The sequence below is a fragment of the Eleutherodactylus coqui genome, chromosome 9, assembly GCF_035609145.1.
Source record: "Eleutherodactylus coqui strain aEleCoq1 chromosome 9, aEleCoq1.hap1, whole genome shotgun sequence".
Lineage (NCBI taxonomy): Eukaryota > Metazoa > Chordata > Amphibia > Anura > Eleutherodactylidae > Eleutherodactylus > Eleutherodactylus coqui.
The window spans coordinates 16,103,552-16,119,986 of NC_089845.1; the positions used below are offsets into that span (position 1 = coordinate 16,103,552).

Below are 16,435 nucleotides of genomic sequence, written 5' to 3' on the forward strand. Positions count from 1 at the left end.
TATGTAATATCTGTCATCTGATAACTGTTTGCTGCAGATCTCACGCTTTACAAAAGAAGGGTGAAATCAGCGGCAAACGCCAAAGTTCAAGACAAAATCCACAACATGAAAGTCCGACTTAAATGACGGATTCTGTAAACTCTTGTTACATGAATTGATCTCTTACTATTTCAGGTGATCCTCTGGCTTGTGGTCCCTGGGGCTCGGGCGTTGTGGCCAGCAATGGCGCTCCCTCTGGCTGGTGGTCCCTGAGGCTTTGGCGTTGTGGCCAGCAATGGCACTCCCTCTGGCTGGTGGTCCCTGAGGCTTTGGCGTTGTGGCCAGCAATGGCGCTCCCTCTGGCTGGTGGTCCCTGAGGCTTTGGCGTTGTGGCCAGCAATGGCGCTCCCTCTGGCTGGTGGTCCCTGAGGCTTTGGTGTTGTGGCCAGCAATGGCACTCTCTCTGGCTGGTGGTCTCTGAGACTCAGTCGTTGTAGCCAGCAATGGTGCTCCCTCTAGCTGGTCGTCCCTGAGGCTTTGGCGTTGTGGCCGGCAGTGGCGCTTCCTCTGGCTGGCGCCTCTTGTTTCTTCATCTGCCGGTGGCGCCATATCTAGTCCTCTTCTAGCTTCTCTGGCCGTTAGCACCAAAATCCAACCCAGTTAGGTTCACTTCTTGTCAATGTCCCCAGCAGTTCTCATCTAGCTTCAAGATGACGTCTGAGTCACCAACTGTCATTATGTCCTATAAGCATTATGATGTCAGGCTCCTCCCACTGTAGGCTCCGCCCACCCCAGGTTCCACCCACTTCAGCCCTGCGCTGTTCAGAGGCCTATCACTATTATGTCTTGCCCCACAAGCACTGAATGAAAGGGCCCTTATCAGCCCCCTTCCGATAGTAATGAAAGGGCCCATATCAGCCCCCTTCCAATAGTAATGAAAGGGCCCATATCAGCCCCCTTCCGATGGTAGTAATCCGCAGACTCTCGGCAGTCCGGCCCTCACAGGGTCTTACCGTAGTTTCTGTATATGATCAGTAACCATCATCGGCTGAAGTCGTACAACACAGTTTGATTTCGGCCTCTGGGCTCCTTCAAACTGGGGATCACTATTTTGCCACAGTAAAATCGCCTTTTTTTCTGCAACTTTTGAGCGTCGGCGCTGCTCTTTCTAGCTAATACATTGCTGCCTTTTGCGCGTTTTTCTCAATAGTACTTTTTAATGTTAAAAATGCATCGCACCAATCGCAAGTCTGTGCTATGTGATGCGATAAAAAGGAGGCTACAGGGGAAAACATGGGAGATTTTAAAAAACGTAGAACGATGGGGGACGCTGCGTTTTTTTGTTTTTTTTTTTGTTTTTTTTAATTTTTCTTCACGCAAAATCGTATGAGTGAAAACATCGCAAATGTGAAAAAAAAAAATAAAATCTTGGGTTTTATAATTCTGTGCTTGTATGCACTCGCACATTGCGCAAAAGTTGCACGATTTTCTCACAAGTGTAAAGGCACCCTTAGGCCAAGTTCACATTTGTGGCCAAAAATCCTTCCCGACATGCGGTCCTGTGTGGTTATCAGCTGCTAGTTGATGGCCGCAGGATTTAGCAGGGAAACTACTACATTGTGCCGCCATTGAGGCTGTTTTTCAGGTAAACAGCAGTTTGGCCACAAAACCCCGCGGTTAATAATAATTTGTATTCCGCACTGAACAGCCGGTCCTGCAGGTTTTGGCTGCGATGTGAATTTTTTGGCTATGCGGCAAAATCCGACTTTCCAACGTAAATGTCATTGAGATGCGACAACCAACATGCAGCTGCAGTTATCTGTGTAATATCCAGAAGGGCAAGATGGCGCTCCTGCTGTTCCTGTTACAGCCAAGTATGCAGAATGTATTTGTTTTCTGTGTTGATACACAATATGGTGTTATTGTACTCGCAGGTATATGTATATTTGTATTACTTCTAGAGAAACACCACAAAATAGTTTAATAAGTAACATTCACCATAGGTCATAGGTGTGGCTTTTATTTATTTTTTGGGGATCCCACACAGTAAATACATTTAGAGGTCATTTTTTTAGCATGCCGTAAAATGTATAATGAAACGGCAAATGACTGGGAGGGAGATGGGAGTTAGAGGGTTAATAGTGAGAACAGATTTAGGGGGGTGGAGTCAAGACAGGAAGTGGAGGGGGGAGGAAGCAGAGGAAGGAGCAGGTCAGAAGAGGCAGCACACATGTGGAGAGGGAGGGAGCGGGACAAGACGCCAGAAAGACTGAGAGAAAGAAAAATCCGAAAGTAAAGTTAGCAAAGAGAAAAGGCAGAAGAGAGAAGTCCAGGAGAAAAGCGGAGCCAGCAGAACTAAGAAGGAAAGAGCAGCAGGCAGCATAGAGGGGAGAGAGCAGGGGGAAGAGGTTACAGGAGCAGGCAGAGGGGGAAGGAAGCCTTTTAGCCCAGAGCGCAGCAGAGCCAGCAGCATCAGCAGCATGGGGTGCAGCATAGAGGGTAGCATAAGAGACAGGGAAAGCTTAATAGAAGAAACTGGGGCATCTAGTATCCAGAGGCTGGCAGGCAGCGCGTGCCCACGCCAGCTACCGCCTGCGGGATCCAGCACTCAGCGCAGTTGCTTTATTAATCCCCGTTACCTCGGCGCCCTAGCCGGGCACGAGCACATGCAGTCCCAAACGTCAGGTCAACATCGCGCCAGCAGACGGCAAGGTCAGGGCGCTAGGCGCAGGCAGCGCGAGAGAGCCAGGCTCAAGCAGCGCAGTAGCAGGCAGCCTACAGGTCTAGAGCAGGAGTGGGCAGGGTACAGCAGCAGCGTTAGGGAGCACGTGTCAGCTAGAGGCGGCAGGAGCAGCAGTCCGGAGGAGTCACAGCAGTCGGTAAGCCACCGCATAAGGTTGGCTCCGCAACTGTCACGCCACGATAGGGATATAATACGCCGCAGGAGGCACATTTATTCGCAGGAGAGGTCAGATCGGGACTACCCTGGAACGTCGCAAGCAGGAAGGGCGCAAGAGGCTCCGCGCGAGGTCAGACGGCAGCCTTCGCCCGGACAAGATATGCGACGACGCAAAGGAATCACAGCGAGGACCACACCCTTGGCATCGCCGGAGGTCGGTCGAGCTGGTGAGTCGGTTTTTGTGGATGCTTGGAAAAATGTTATGGATCCCGCTAAGGCGGTTGACACGGGAGATTTGGTCACAGTCTTGAAATCGCTGTTGAACAAAGTTGATCCCAAAGAAGGGCTTTCAGTGTCCTGCTTTCCAGGGGGTTCGGTCCCGCCTGCGAGTAATTGTGGTATTGGTTCAACAGCGAATGCGGGAAGTGATCCGGCGGAAGGCTTAAAATATGCCGATTCGCTTTTCTGTGGTGTTGCCCTTTTAGGGGTAGGTTTGTCAGAGGATCTGGTGGATAAAATTAAAAAAGGTATTTATGTGGATATTTGGTCCCTGTTGTCAGTGGACCATGTAATGGTTGATAAGGAACGCGTTTCGGAACGCGGACCTGTTAAAAAAGCTAAGATCGCCAAAACATTTGGCACTTGGTTACAAGCATACTTGGTGCTCTCTCACGTCGTGTGTCAACATCAGCCCGCTAAGGGCCCGGAGATGATGGTGTACTTGAACACCATTTTTAGTGCGTACAAGCTGCACAGAGGGTCAGCCTGGTGGAGATATGATGAGGACTTTAGGCGTCGGGTTTTAGGAATGGAGCACATAAGCTGGGCATCTAAGGCCACAGATGTGTGGATCCAGCTCATATTAGCGCAGCACCCGGTAAGGCCGTCCTTTCCAGGGGGCGCCGCCGGCGGTCTCCCAGCGACCAGATGGATCTTGTTGGCTCTACAATGAAGGTCATTGTAGATTCTACGCCACCTGCAAGTTTCGGCACGAGTGCTCGATTTGCGGAGGGCAACATGCAGCGATTCGCTGCTTCCAAAAACAAAAATCTGCCGCGGTGGGTGGTGCCAGTGGAGCAACGAACCCCGGTGAGAAGTCATTACCTGGATCTGTGGTTCGCAATGTACCACAAGAAACGGGAAGCAAAAATTCATAAGTGCAGTTTTTCTGAAGGTTTTGTCATTCCGTTTTCGTACCAGCCTGCATCCATGTTCTGCCCTAATTTAAAATCAGCGACGGATAACATCAAACTGGTGTGGGAAAAACTACTCAAGGAAGTTGAGCTGGGCCGCATGGCAGGCCTGTTTGAGGAGCCACCTTTTGCGAATTTATGGGTTTCCCCACTGGGGCTTGTACCCAAGAAAGAACCCGGCAAATTCCGCCTGATACACCACCTATCTTTTCTGCAAGGTTTGTCGGTTAATGATGGTATATCAAAGGAGCAAGCGACAGTAGCCTACACAACGTTTGACTGGGCGGTTCGGTATTAGTAAGGCGGGCAGATACGCACAGTTGGCGAAGGCTGACATTGAGTCAGCGTTTCGGCTACTGCCAGTTCATCCAGACTGTTTCCATTTGCTGGGATGCAGGGTGGATAACCGTTTTTTCATCGACATGTGTTTACCGATGGGATGCTCCATATCTTGCTATTTCTTCGAGCTATTCAGCTCTTTTTTAGAATGGATGCTCAAATTTGAGACAGGCATCCTATCGGTTATACACTATTTGGATGATTTTTTGTTGATCGGTTCACAAGCGTCTGGCGACTGCGGTTTGTTATTGAGCACGTTCCAGAAGCTTATGCATCGCGCGGGGGTACCGCTATCAGAGGAAAAAACTCTGGGCCCAGTCACCTGCTTGACGTTCCTTGGCATAGAAATACATTCAGCGGCAATGGTTTTCAGGCTTCCGGAGGAAAAAGTTGACAAGTTGCGCCGGTCGTTAAATGATGTGTCGGGTTGCAAGAAGGCTACGTTGCATCAGGTGCAAGTGTTATTGGGTTTATTAAATTTCGCTTGTAAAGTTATCCCAATGGGACGAGCCTTTGCCAGAAGGCTATCCCTTGCAATGGCAGGGGTGCAAGAACCCCACCACTTTGTACGCGTGACGAGAGGCATGAAAGCAGATTTACATATATGGAAAATTTTCTTACAATCTTTCAACGGGCAAGTAATGTGCCCGAAGGAGGAGCTGGCAAGCTCTGACCTTAGTGTATTTGTGGACGCGGCGGGCTCCGGCGGTTTCGGGGTCATCTTCAAAAATCACTGGTGCAGAGAGCAATGGCCAAAGGAGTGGCATAAAAATCGGTGGACAAAGAACATTACGTTATTAGAGTTTTTTCCAGTAGTGGTTGCTTTGGAGTTCCGAAATGCAAGATTGTAAGTTAGGTTTCTGGTCGGATAACGTGGCAGTGGTACAAACGATTAATGAACAGTCTTCGGGTTCACCACAGGTATTGGCTCTGTTGAGACACGTAGTACTTGGATGTCTGGAAAAGAATATTCACTTGAGAGCTAGACATGTTTCAGGACATTGCAATGGCGCGGCTGATGCACTCTCTCGTTTACAGATGGAGTTGTTGAGGGAGCGGCACTCAAAAGCGGATACCGAAGGAGTACGCTGCCCTCCTTTCTTATGGAGTCTGACAGAAGAGTGTTGCTGAAGCTGGTGCAAGCATCAGTGGCGGTCGCTACTTGGAAAGGCTACAATGCAATCTGGTCGACGTGGTTAACGTTTTTGGGAAATCGGGTGGTAGGAGGTGACGGAGCACGGTCAGCCACGCTGGATATGCTAGCGTGCCTATGCTCCAAGCGGCATCAGTGGGGGTAGCAAAAAAAGCACCTGTCGGGGGTAGCGTTCTTATTGAAGCTACACGGCATGATGGACATTACGAAAGATTTTGTCTTTCGGCAGATCATTCGCGGATGGAGGAAGGACAGAGCGAGAGTAGACAAAAGGCGACCCATTACTTTTGCGCTATTGACCAAGTTATTAGAAGTGTTAGCGTTTATATGTACAGATAGCACGGAAACGTTATTGTTCTGAACCGCTTTTTCGTTAGCGTTTTTCGCAGCATTGCGCATCGGCGAATTAGTTTCAGCCAGCACAAATAAGCCTGGAGGCTTACTATCCAACGACGTGGTTTTCACAGGCGACGGTTTGCGAGTGCGCGTCAGAAAATCCAAAACCGATATTTACGGACGAGTAGAATGGCTCGCGATCAGCAGACTGGGGTCAAGATGGTGCCCAGTAGATTTGGTACGTCAATATGCTGAGACCCAGGCCCCCACGGGCCAGTTTTTGGCGCATGCGTCGGGACTTCCATTAACACGTTTTCAATTCACGACGGTTTTGTGGTCGGTGTTGCGTAAAGCGGATTTGGACCCGGTCTAATTCGGCACTCATTCTTTCAGAATAGCTGCAACGACCATGGCAGAAGCACATGGTATGAACGAAACCGAGTTAAAACGTTTAGGTAGATGGAAGTCGCAGGCATGCAAATCTTATGTTAGACCGGATTTAATTGCAGTTTAAGCCACAAGGCCTGAGTTATCGGTTTTCAATTCGGTTATATGACAGGCGGTTACAGGTAGAGTTCTCTTGTTATTGTTTCATTACAGCCTTAGAACCTTGGACGGTATGGATAATCGGCCACTCATTCGTTTATTGGGCAGAAAAAAAGGGCAGCTGTACGGCTGTTGGGAAGAAATCTGGGTTTGGCCGGAACAGAAGTGAATTGGCTCGGAATACGAGGGCTACAATGGCCCAGGATGCTACAATTCGTACTACAAGTCAGCAGGTGGACCCCCCGAAGGGTTATTCTGGTTGTACATGTCGGGGGGAATGACCTAGGCAACATAAAAATGGGCGATTTGCTCGTATTAATGAAGCAGGATATGCTAAGATTCCATGACTGTTTTCAGGACGCCATATTGGTATGGTAGGACATGGTTGCGATACGTTGTTGGAGAGGGGCAAGAGACCCAGAAGTGATCGAAAGAGTGCGAAAGTTAGTCAACCTCAAGATATCCAAGTTCGGGAGGGCAATGGGAGGCGTCGCCGTTTATCATTGGAAGTTAGAAGATAGGGAAAGAGGGGCGTTGAGGGAAGATGGTGTCCAGCTCAATAACCTTGGAATGGACACGTTTCTTTCAGGTCTGCAGGGCGGGGTAGAGTTGGTGTTAGTTAAGGGTTGGTGGGGTGGGGCGTAAGGTGCCGGGAGGTTCCCATGCTGGCTACGGAAAAGGAAGGTTTGCAAGCCCACGGATATTTGGACTTACGAACGTCCTTGGGACTGTCACAGTTAAGGATCAGCGGATGAAGGCATGGGAAAAAGGTTGTGTTGGTTAAATAAAGTTATTTTAATATCATATGTTAAAGTTCAATAAAGCTGTGGCCTACCCCACATTTACAGCAAGAAGTTTGTGGTGGGTTGTTGTTTATAGAATAAGTGAGCACTCGGTTTCAGCTATGTCCCCAGTCTCACATGACCCATCTTAGGGGGAGGACTCTGGGAAGTTTGGGACACACTGAAACTTTTGATTGTTATAACTAGTTTCATTTTTAGATTGGTAGATCATCTGTAAATGGTAGATTAGTTCCACTTGTTAGATATCTTAATCCAACTTCTCCCGCCTTGCTTTTTATCTTTCGTAGTGCTTTGGTGTTGTGCTGTGTTCAGGTGGAATTGGAATTAGCACTTGACACTGATTTGGTTTCCAGGATGTCTCATAGCAGCACTTGTGAAATCTGCCCGGCATCTTTTATTGCTCTTCAGGGCAATTGCTCCAGAATTGTTAGAAGGCTAAAAGCCCCTCGTTCGTGTCAAGTGATCAGAGCCAGTCTGAAGCATAGGAGCTGATTTATGAAACCTGTCCAAAAGAAAACCAGTCTCTTGCCCATAGCAACCAATCAGAGTCCAGCTTTAATTTTTCAAGAGCACTATGAGAAATTAAAGCTGTGCTGTGATTGGTTGTTTTGGGCAACAATGACACTTATGAGACTTCTGGAAACATACTTGCTGGTAAGGGTGTATTAGCACTGCATTTGCGGTGTACAGTATATTGCAGGTATACATTGGAAGAACGGTTGTCTTTAGTTACCCATGATAAAAATAAATAAAATTGCATACCGCCCAATATTTTTTACGGTATGCGTCTGGGCAGAGTAGCGCAGTTGGCCACATTATTCTATCTAACAGACTTGTCCGTAGCTGCCCAGTTTGGTACCGCTCCCATTGAATTTATCTGCTTCCAACGCTGATCTTGAGCAGGTGACCCCTGCCAAATCAATTATTGATTACATTTTCTGAGGATAGGTCATCAATACTAAAAGTCCCGGAAGGCACCTGCTTCTAGTGATCTTTAACATATGGGCTGATATAATGTAAACCTCTGCGCCTTTCAGACTCCTTCCCTTCCTTCAAGTAGTTACATAAAACCATTTGAATGGAAATAGGTTTTGGGCCGGCTGCACACAGGCAGGTTGGATTCCACATGCGGAGGCCCGTAGCAGAATCCGCCCCTCCCCGGCCGGTGTTCGCGCATACCTTTATTTTCTTGTTCTTTTCTGTACTGTGGATGGTCCGCACGGCTCGCCGTCGGCCATGCGCAGTACAGATTTCCATGCGGAATTCACAGGAAAATGGAGTATGCTGCTTTTTTTTTTTTTCCCATCCGTGAGCAGAAAATGCAGTTGGTTTCCACTCTTGTGCAATCACTTTTGTATTGCAAACTATGGGCGGCATTTGCTACGGAATGCGGAGGTTGACACCCGCTCCAGATTTGGTAATTCAAATCCGCTCGTGTCCAGATTTCTTTTTCTTGTACAAAGTTTAGTAAATGAGGAATGTTTGCAAACCTAAATTTATTGTTTCTAACAACGATCATTTATTTTAGACTTTCGGAGCGGAAAAAAGAGACCTCACAAGGAGTGTGACGATCCTCCCACTGTGCGTTCCTCGTCTTCTTCCTACACGAATGTCTTGGGATCCCACCAGCAGAACTCATCTGGAGGGTCTTCACGTTCCTCTTCCATTGCAGCCACTTACACAAATGTTAACAATCCCAAAGAAAGATCCTATGTTCCCGAGATGTTTGGGCGAGAGATGCGTACGGTAACGGATACGCCTCATATCTCGCAGAATAGTTTAAAGGACAAGACTTCAAAAATTCAAGAAAAGGACTCGCTAAAAGGCACTTATACAGCAGAAACTTCTGAAGTAGGTGCTGTGGAAAATCCTGCTAATCCTGGACCATCGTCCTCGGATGGCAACTGCTTCTCTGAACCTCGTTCTGAGAGGCCTTCATCCAGCCATACACAAGGAAAAACCTCTAAAACCCTAAGTCCGGACATACTTCATCTCCTCAAAGGGAAAGATGCAAATACTGTGACAAATATCCTGCGGACACTTTCTCCCTTTTATCCTGCTCTTCAAGGTAAGTGTAAGAAACACAACCCACACTGCACGGCATCAGATGAAACCCAGGGAAACAACCAGATGGCAGTAGATTTGTATATAGTTGTGCCAATCAGATGGCAGTAGATATGTGTATATAGCGCCCACCTCGTGGCCGTGTAATATGTAGGCACATCTCTAGAGTGTATAAAAGTGGTTGGCTGCATTTCTCGTCACCACTGGTATATGCAAAGAGAATGTTCTATAAAATGGCGCAGTCCTTGGCACAGGATGCTTCTACACTAGCCGATAGTTAGCCAAGTAATGGCACAAAAGGCAGTACTATTAGTGATTGACATCCCTGTATATACAGTCCTTCACAGATAGCTGTCAATCACTGATAGGACTGGCCATCGGACTATGCTGGGACCAGTGGATGTGTGAGGCCACACAAGGGGTCCGGGCTCAGGACGTCACTGACAGACCATCATTGAAGAAGAGCATCTGATTGTCCGACAAGCACAAGCAGCTCCAAATGTTTCATTGTCCAAAGAGACAAGCTAACGGCGGCACAGCTGAGTACTAGAGTCTCCATGTCCCCCATATCCAATCTTGTATCGAAGCTAGAGGCAGTACAACAGGGTACTAGAGCCTCCATGTCATCCAGTATCACATCTCGTATCCAAGGTACAGATGGTACAGCAGGGTACTAGAGCCTCAATGCCCGCCTATATCACATCTTGTATCCAAGCTAGAGGCGGGATAACGGGGTACTAGAGCCTCCATGCCCATCTGTATCACATGTTGTATCCAAGCTAGAGGTGGGACAATAGGATACTAGAGCCTCCATGCCCATCTGTATCACATCTTATATCCAAGCTAGAGGCGATTCAATAGGGTACTAGAGCCTCCATGCCCCCTTATCCCATCTTCTATCTAAGCTACAGGCGGTACAGCAGGATACTAGAGCCTCCATGCCCTCCGTATCACATCTTGTATCCAAGCTAGAGGCTGCACAACAGGGTACTAGAGCCTCCGTGTCCACCTGTATAACATCTTGTATCCAAGCTAGAAGTGGTACAACAGGGTACGAGAGCCTCCGTGCCCACCTGTATAACATCTTGTATCCAAGCTAGAAGTGGTACAACAGGGTACTAGAGCCTCCGTACAAGGGGTCAGTTCTCCACAATAAATGATCCTTTTGGTCAGATATTGTAATCAATTACATCGGCGTTAAAATCCCAAAGAGAAAATTTCATTAGATTCCGACAACTTCTCCCGGGTGCCTGAGTGTATATTATTAATACAGTATACTTGTGGTGTTTTTTGTTTGTTTTTTTGTCATAGTTTTTTTTCTCTTATTACAGAAGTAAACCTTGAGATTCTTGCCCAGGTCCTTGTTAACACTGGAGCGCTCGACTAAGGTTCCACAATATCAACTAATGAAATGTTGCATAAAAGATCTAGTTCTAGTTCCAATTTCTTCATCTTGAGTTACCAAGTGTAACTGGCAATGTTCAGTCTGTTTGGTTTCCTATATTCAGTGGATTGCTTTCATTATAATGAAGTTTTCCAAATTCAGTTTCCTAATAAACGCTCTTGAAAACCCAACTTGGAGAATTGTGTTTTGTTTGCAGTTATTCACAATATATGTTCAGTTGCTGCTATAGTGTTATATCTAGTCTGTACAATCTGAAGCAATTAGTGTATAGACTATTGTGTCAGGATATTTGATTGCTAGTCTGATTGTATCCTAAACTAACACCTAGTGCAGATTAAAGGTGGAACAACCTCTTCTGATGCTTCAAGGTGGGTGTTTTAGAATGTGCCCTACCACCCTCGGTCCCTAAAATTACCTGCAAAAGTTGTAAGTAAAGGCCCGTTTACACGCAAAGACAGTCTGTGAAAGATTGATAGTTTTAGTGATCATTTTGCATAAAGTGCTAATGGACACTTTATGTGTAAAAGGGCCTATAGGAGCGGTTTGCAGATTCCAGCTTGTGCTTTGTTCTCGCATGGGCTGTCAGCAGAATACAATGTAATCTCCGACTCATGCAGAATGCAGTGTGCTGTCCCTGTTATCTCTCTTCGGCTGAACGATGGATTTTAAGCTCTCATTAAAATCCTCGTTTAACCGAAGAGTGAACGATGGCAGCATTTACACTCAACGATTAACACCCATATGCCATAGTTTGAAGGACTTTTGAGTGATAATTGTTGGGTGTAAACGGGCTTAATATGTATTGTAGGATGAAAAATTGTTGCGTGTAAATGGGCTTAATATGTATTGTAGGATGAAAAAAGACATCAGTCCATTCAACTCAGCCTTTTGTCAAACACTCAACAAGAAATTTACCAGGTGGTATTAGCTGCATAAAGTGGAATATTGGCTAAACGAAGCTCATTCTAGGCGAGTTTGACAGATTTGGTCTAGGACTAGAAACTTTTCAGGTGGTATTTAGCCAAAATGAAATAGAATTCCTGCTGAACCAACCGGATTCTGGATGAAGGTTCAAGAGTTGTTAGATTCTGTCTATGACTAAACGCGTTTCACCAAGCCGGTACTTGGGTCCTCAGGAGCCCAATAAACTTTGAAAGTGAGGTAGATTGTCACTTCGTAAATGTCTCATTCATTCACAATAGTTACTGTGGGTATGCACACCATTAGGGCACCTTCACCCTGGTGATCACGATACCACCACAAGAAAAATCGCAGTTTTACTCATGAGATGTCTGAGTGGCAGTGATGCGTTTTCTTGCAATAAACAATAGGAGTGTCTAATGTTAAAAACACAACCTGCACTAAACAAGATCAATGAAAAAAGAAAAAGCAAGATATGCATGTATAGCAAATAGGTACATGAGGCGAGCCGTGACACCAAGCAGCGAAGTAGAAGGTGTCTGTTGCGTTCATGTGGCACTAGAACACAACGGGCACAGAGCAGCATTCACACAGAACCACAAAAGGACACCGTATAATGCTGGTTAAAACTACACCACACCAGCCATGAGAAGATGGAAATAACTTGCCCCTTACTAGTACCCCCTGCCTAAATGTGGAGTTAGCGTCCTGAAAAGGACGGCCCAATGGTCTTCTCCTAGGACCTGGCTATGCCTATTAAAATACCTGGAGGGAAACACTTAAGTGCTGCTTTACGTTCCTCTCGCTGTGTTTACCTGTAAGAAGACAACTTTCACTAATAATAGAGGCTCCAACCACCAACTGAACTGAATAAACAGCAATGGACAAGGGGAGGGGTAGGAATATAAAGCCCTCGCCTGCTGAAAGGTAGCACAGAGAAGACACCAACCCTCTCTCAAAGGAGAACTCTCAGAATACCAGCATGCAGATGACGTGCTGCCTAATAGCAGCCCCCGCACAACGTATGTCACTCAATGACCTGCAGAGTGACATGCCACGACACTTTCATGACCGAGAAGCTGCGACCGTGTCTAAACGTGGCGACGAGTGCCGATCAATAAGACTGGAGCTTATTTTACCTGGTCTTCTCACAGATCAATTCACACAGTATGGAGGCCGAAGGATTGTTCATGCGATCCTTAGTCCCACATGCTGCTTCATCACGACCAGCAGCACATCTCCTGTTTACATGGGAATGTGCTGCCGACCATGATTTTTATGCCACATGAAAGGTGATCACCTGACAAACATTCACTTACCTATCATGTTATTGGCGGCACTTACACATCTCCTGATGAGCGGGCAACAAACACTAATAAATGTTTTTGTCCGAACATCTGACCGTGTAAAAAGCCCTTTACGGTGCTCGTTTCTCTCCCCTTCCCCTAATGTGCATTGTGATTCTCTGCAGTGAACTCATATTGTGGTGCGCCAGCTGCGATCGTGAAGTGGGTCCAGGGTGACATCACAGCATTATTCCCACCCCATGGAAGCGCAGAGTTGGTGCAAACATCTTTTCATTTCTATGCTGGGTGCCAACATGAAAACATCTCCCCATTGTATATATGGGCTGATTGGTCAGCTAGGTGAGCCCCCTCCCTGTCCACCAATCAGCCAGTGTGAAGGTATATGTATGTCCTCTCAGAGGGCACTGGGTATTCATCTTCATTGTAGAGTTCTGGTCTCGGCATCCGCACGCTATCAGATAAGTCCCTGGCATCTTTAGTAACATCTTTTCCTAGTGCTGTTCTATCAATTGTTACCTCCCCTATCACCACCTATGGACACTATAGATGCCCCCAGGTACCGGACGGTAGGGCTACCCTCATTAGGGTGATTGCCCCAATTTAGACAGGTTCCGTCACACCAGTTTGGTTCGTGTTAGCGTTGCTATTCCCACTTTTGTTATCTTTATTAACCTGTTCTTGTTAAAGTATAATTTTAAGCTAAACACAAGGGACTGTTGTAAACATCCGAGTAGGACATACAAGGGGCGCCTGTGAGGGGCGCCATATTTGCGCCCTGCATGGACATAACCTATCTGCACACCCAGCATCCTACTGGACACTGGAAGCTGGTATGGACCTCCCTTTACAATGAGCTATATGGCTGCCTGTTTCCACGGCACGGATCCTGTATAGGAAAGGGATATGGACAGACTTATAAATACATCTACATTAGAAACCCGCAGGGATGGGAGGCTGTTTCCATATGAAAACCCCTCATATCCAGGGGTTTCCACAGGGACTGTGAGGCCGATATCACCCTCGCCAGTGTGAGGGAGTCCTGACTCTCCCTGGCGGCGCGCCATTAAACATAACATAGGAACTTGAACCTTGCCTGATAGGTCACACAATGTATCACACTAACATTTTAGGATTTTACGGTGGGGATGTCACAAATCTAATGACACCAAAATGTGGTGCACGAAAAATCCGGGAGCCGTTTTTATAGTAGATGAAACTTCTCAAAAATAAGACCTAGCGCCTCTTTTGCGGCAAAAATTAATATAAGAGGGTCTTATTTTTGTGAAAATTAGACCCTCTTATATTTTTTACTCGCTCACTCACACACTCACACTCCCCGCATCTTCATTATTTTCAGTAGCTTAGCAATGACTACCACTGCACAAAATATCAAGGAGGATCCCTCCCCTAATGAACCCTGCCATTACTGTGTTCTTCATGACTATAGAGGTTGAACACTCAGATTTCACCACCTGCCTTCCCTGTAATATTTAATAGAATAGGATGGAGAAAATTGGATCATATGACACAGAATAAAATCACAAACATAGAAGTCATAACATTTTATTTTATGTGGCATTACTGAGATTTATAATATCATCTCGTTGGTATTTAGAGAAAATGTCTGATGTTTCTGCAAAAAATTTTAGTATCTATATTTCTCAAAAACATAAATATATAACAGAAGAGACATGAAAAAGATATTTTTTCCATCTAGTTATTTGACCTGAGGTTAGTAACATAAGCGAGGTATAATCTAACTAGATTCCCCTTTGCAGGCGGGAGTGCTGTTGCCAGCGGACTGGCACCTCCACTGCAGTTCCCCCTCCGCGGCTGACAATGTACGCGCAGTGGCTCTTCATCTCTGTCCCCTCGTCAGACAATTAGGGAACGAGAGTGGAAGTGCCAGTCCAGGATCAGAGTCACAGGGGGAAATAGGAGTGGAGCAGTTCTCAGATCGGCTGGGAGATGGAGGGCCGCAACACCTCCTGCTCTAGGCGGCCATACAATCACCGCAGCTGAGTGGTGACTGCTACTCTGCTCCCCTGCCTCCTCCCTCTTCAGCAGCTGTCACCAGTTCCGCTGCTTAGAGGCAGATGGGGAGCAGAGTAGCTTTCAGCAGCCACATCTAGGACAGGCAAGAACAGTGTTTCCAGTGGCAGCGGGGGGTATGTTCGCCAGCCAGACAACTGTAGCCAATCGGGAGCGTTCTTCCATACAAGCCCTGTCAAACCCCTAGCTTCTGATGGCGTCAAAGAGTAGACTGAGGCAACAGTGCCACCAGGAGGCTGTGGCGGATGAGGTCCTCTTACTATCCACGAATGAATAGATAGATCAGCACTTCTGGGTTTTCTTAAAAGGAGACATCTTCCAAAGATGCAGCTATCACAGTTTATAGCAATTTGGTTAAGAAGGATATAAAAAAAACTAAAAAGTTCAGCCAGGAAAAATAGTGGGTTTAATCTCACTGCGTGTGAAAAATCAGCGCTGAAATCATTAAGTTGTAACCCCACCATAACAATTAGACCAGCAGACAAAGGGGTGGGGGGGTGGTTATGAACACATCTAGTTACCACCAGGAGATTATGTCACAACTTGGTGATTTGGAAGTTTATGAACCACAGAGTATGGATCCGACAATGCAATTTCACACGCAACTGCGATTGGATCTTGATGAAGCCCTTACTAATAGGGTGATTGACGCCAAATTGGCATAATTCTTATGTCCCAAATTTCCGATCTTACCAATTCTGTACACTTTGCCAAAAGTGCACAAAAGCCTCCAAGATCCACCAGGACGTCCCATAATTTCGGGCCATGGCTCATTGTTTTTTTTTCAATGTTTCTAAATTCCTGGATAAGGTACTGAAACCTTATGTTGAAAACAGTAGATCGTATATTCGTGACGCGACCACATTTTTTTGAACAAACTACAGGGGATAGAAGTTAATGATAGCCACATCTTGTGCTCATTTGATGTTGTGTCCTTATATACGATTATTGAACATCAAGAAGGTATTGAATCAGTTCGATGGCATCTAATGAAGTCCCAGCTGACTAATCACCAGCTCAGCTTTATTCTGGGTTTACTTGAAGACGTGCTTTGTAGGAATGTTTTCATGTATAATGGCGATCTATACAGGCAACGACGAGGGACCGCAATGGGGTCTAACATGGCCCCCAGCTATGCTAATTTGTTTTTAGCGTACGTTGAGACACACATCTATACCTCCCCAGCCTGGACCTTTGTCCAGGCTTGGTGGAGGTATATTGATGATGTGTTCTTCATCTGGACAGGGACTGAGGAGGACTTAAAGATTTTCCATTCTGAACTTAATAATATTCTGCCCTCCCTGAGATTTAGTTACATACTCAAATACTGAGATTGAATTTTTAGACGTTAAGGTCATTAAAAAGATGGTAAATTGATTACTGACCTGTATCGAAAATCTACTGACAAGAATAACGTTCTAAACTTTTCTAGTTTCCA

At 46.3% G+C, this 16,435-nt stretch overlaps 1 protein-coding gene across 2 annotated transcripts; it reads left to right on the top strand.

Moving 5' to 3' along the window:
* Positions 1–2,179: 2,179 nt before the first annotated feature.
* On the top strand, positions 2,180–10,879 carry LOC136578943 (another transcription unit protein-like). Of its 2 annotated transcripts, XM_066579155.1 has the most exons (3): positions 2,180–3,105; positions 8,777–9,316; positions 10,644–10,879. In XM_066579155.1, the coding sequence occupies exons 1-3, from the start codon at positions 2,460–2,462 to the stop codon at positions 10,697–10,699; spliced, it is 1,242 nt and encodes a 413-aa protein (XP_066435252.1). In that variant the 5' UTR covers positions 2,180–2,459; the 3' UTR covers positions 10,700–10,879. The 2 variants fall into 2 exon arrangements, with proteins under 2 accessions (XP_066435252.1, XP_066435250.1); XM_066579153.1 differs by lacking the exon at positions 10,644–10,879 and having other exon boundaries at positions 8,777–10,635.
* The last annotated feature ends 5,556 nt before the right edge of the window (positions 10,880–16,435 follow it).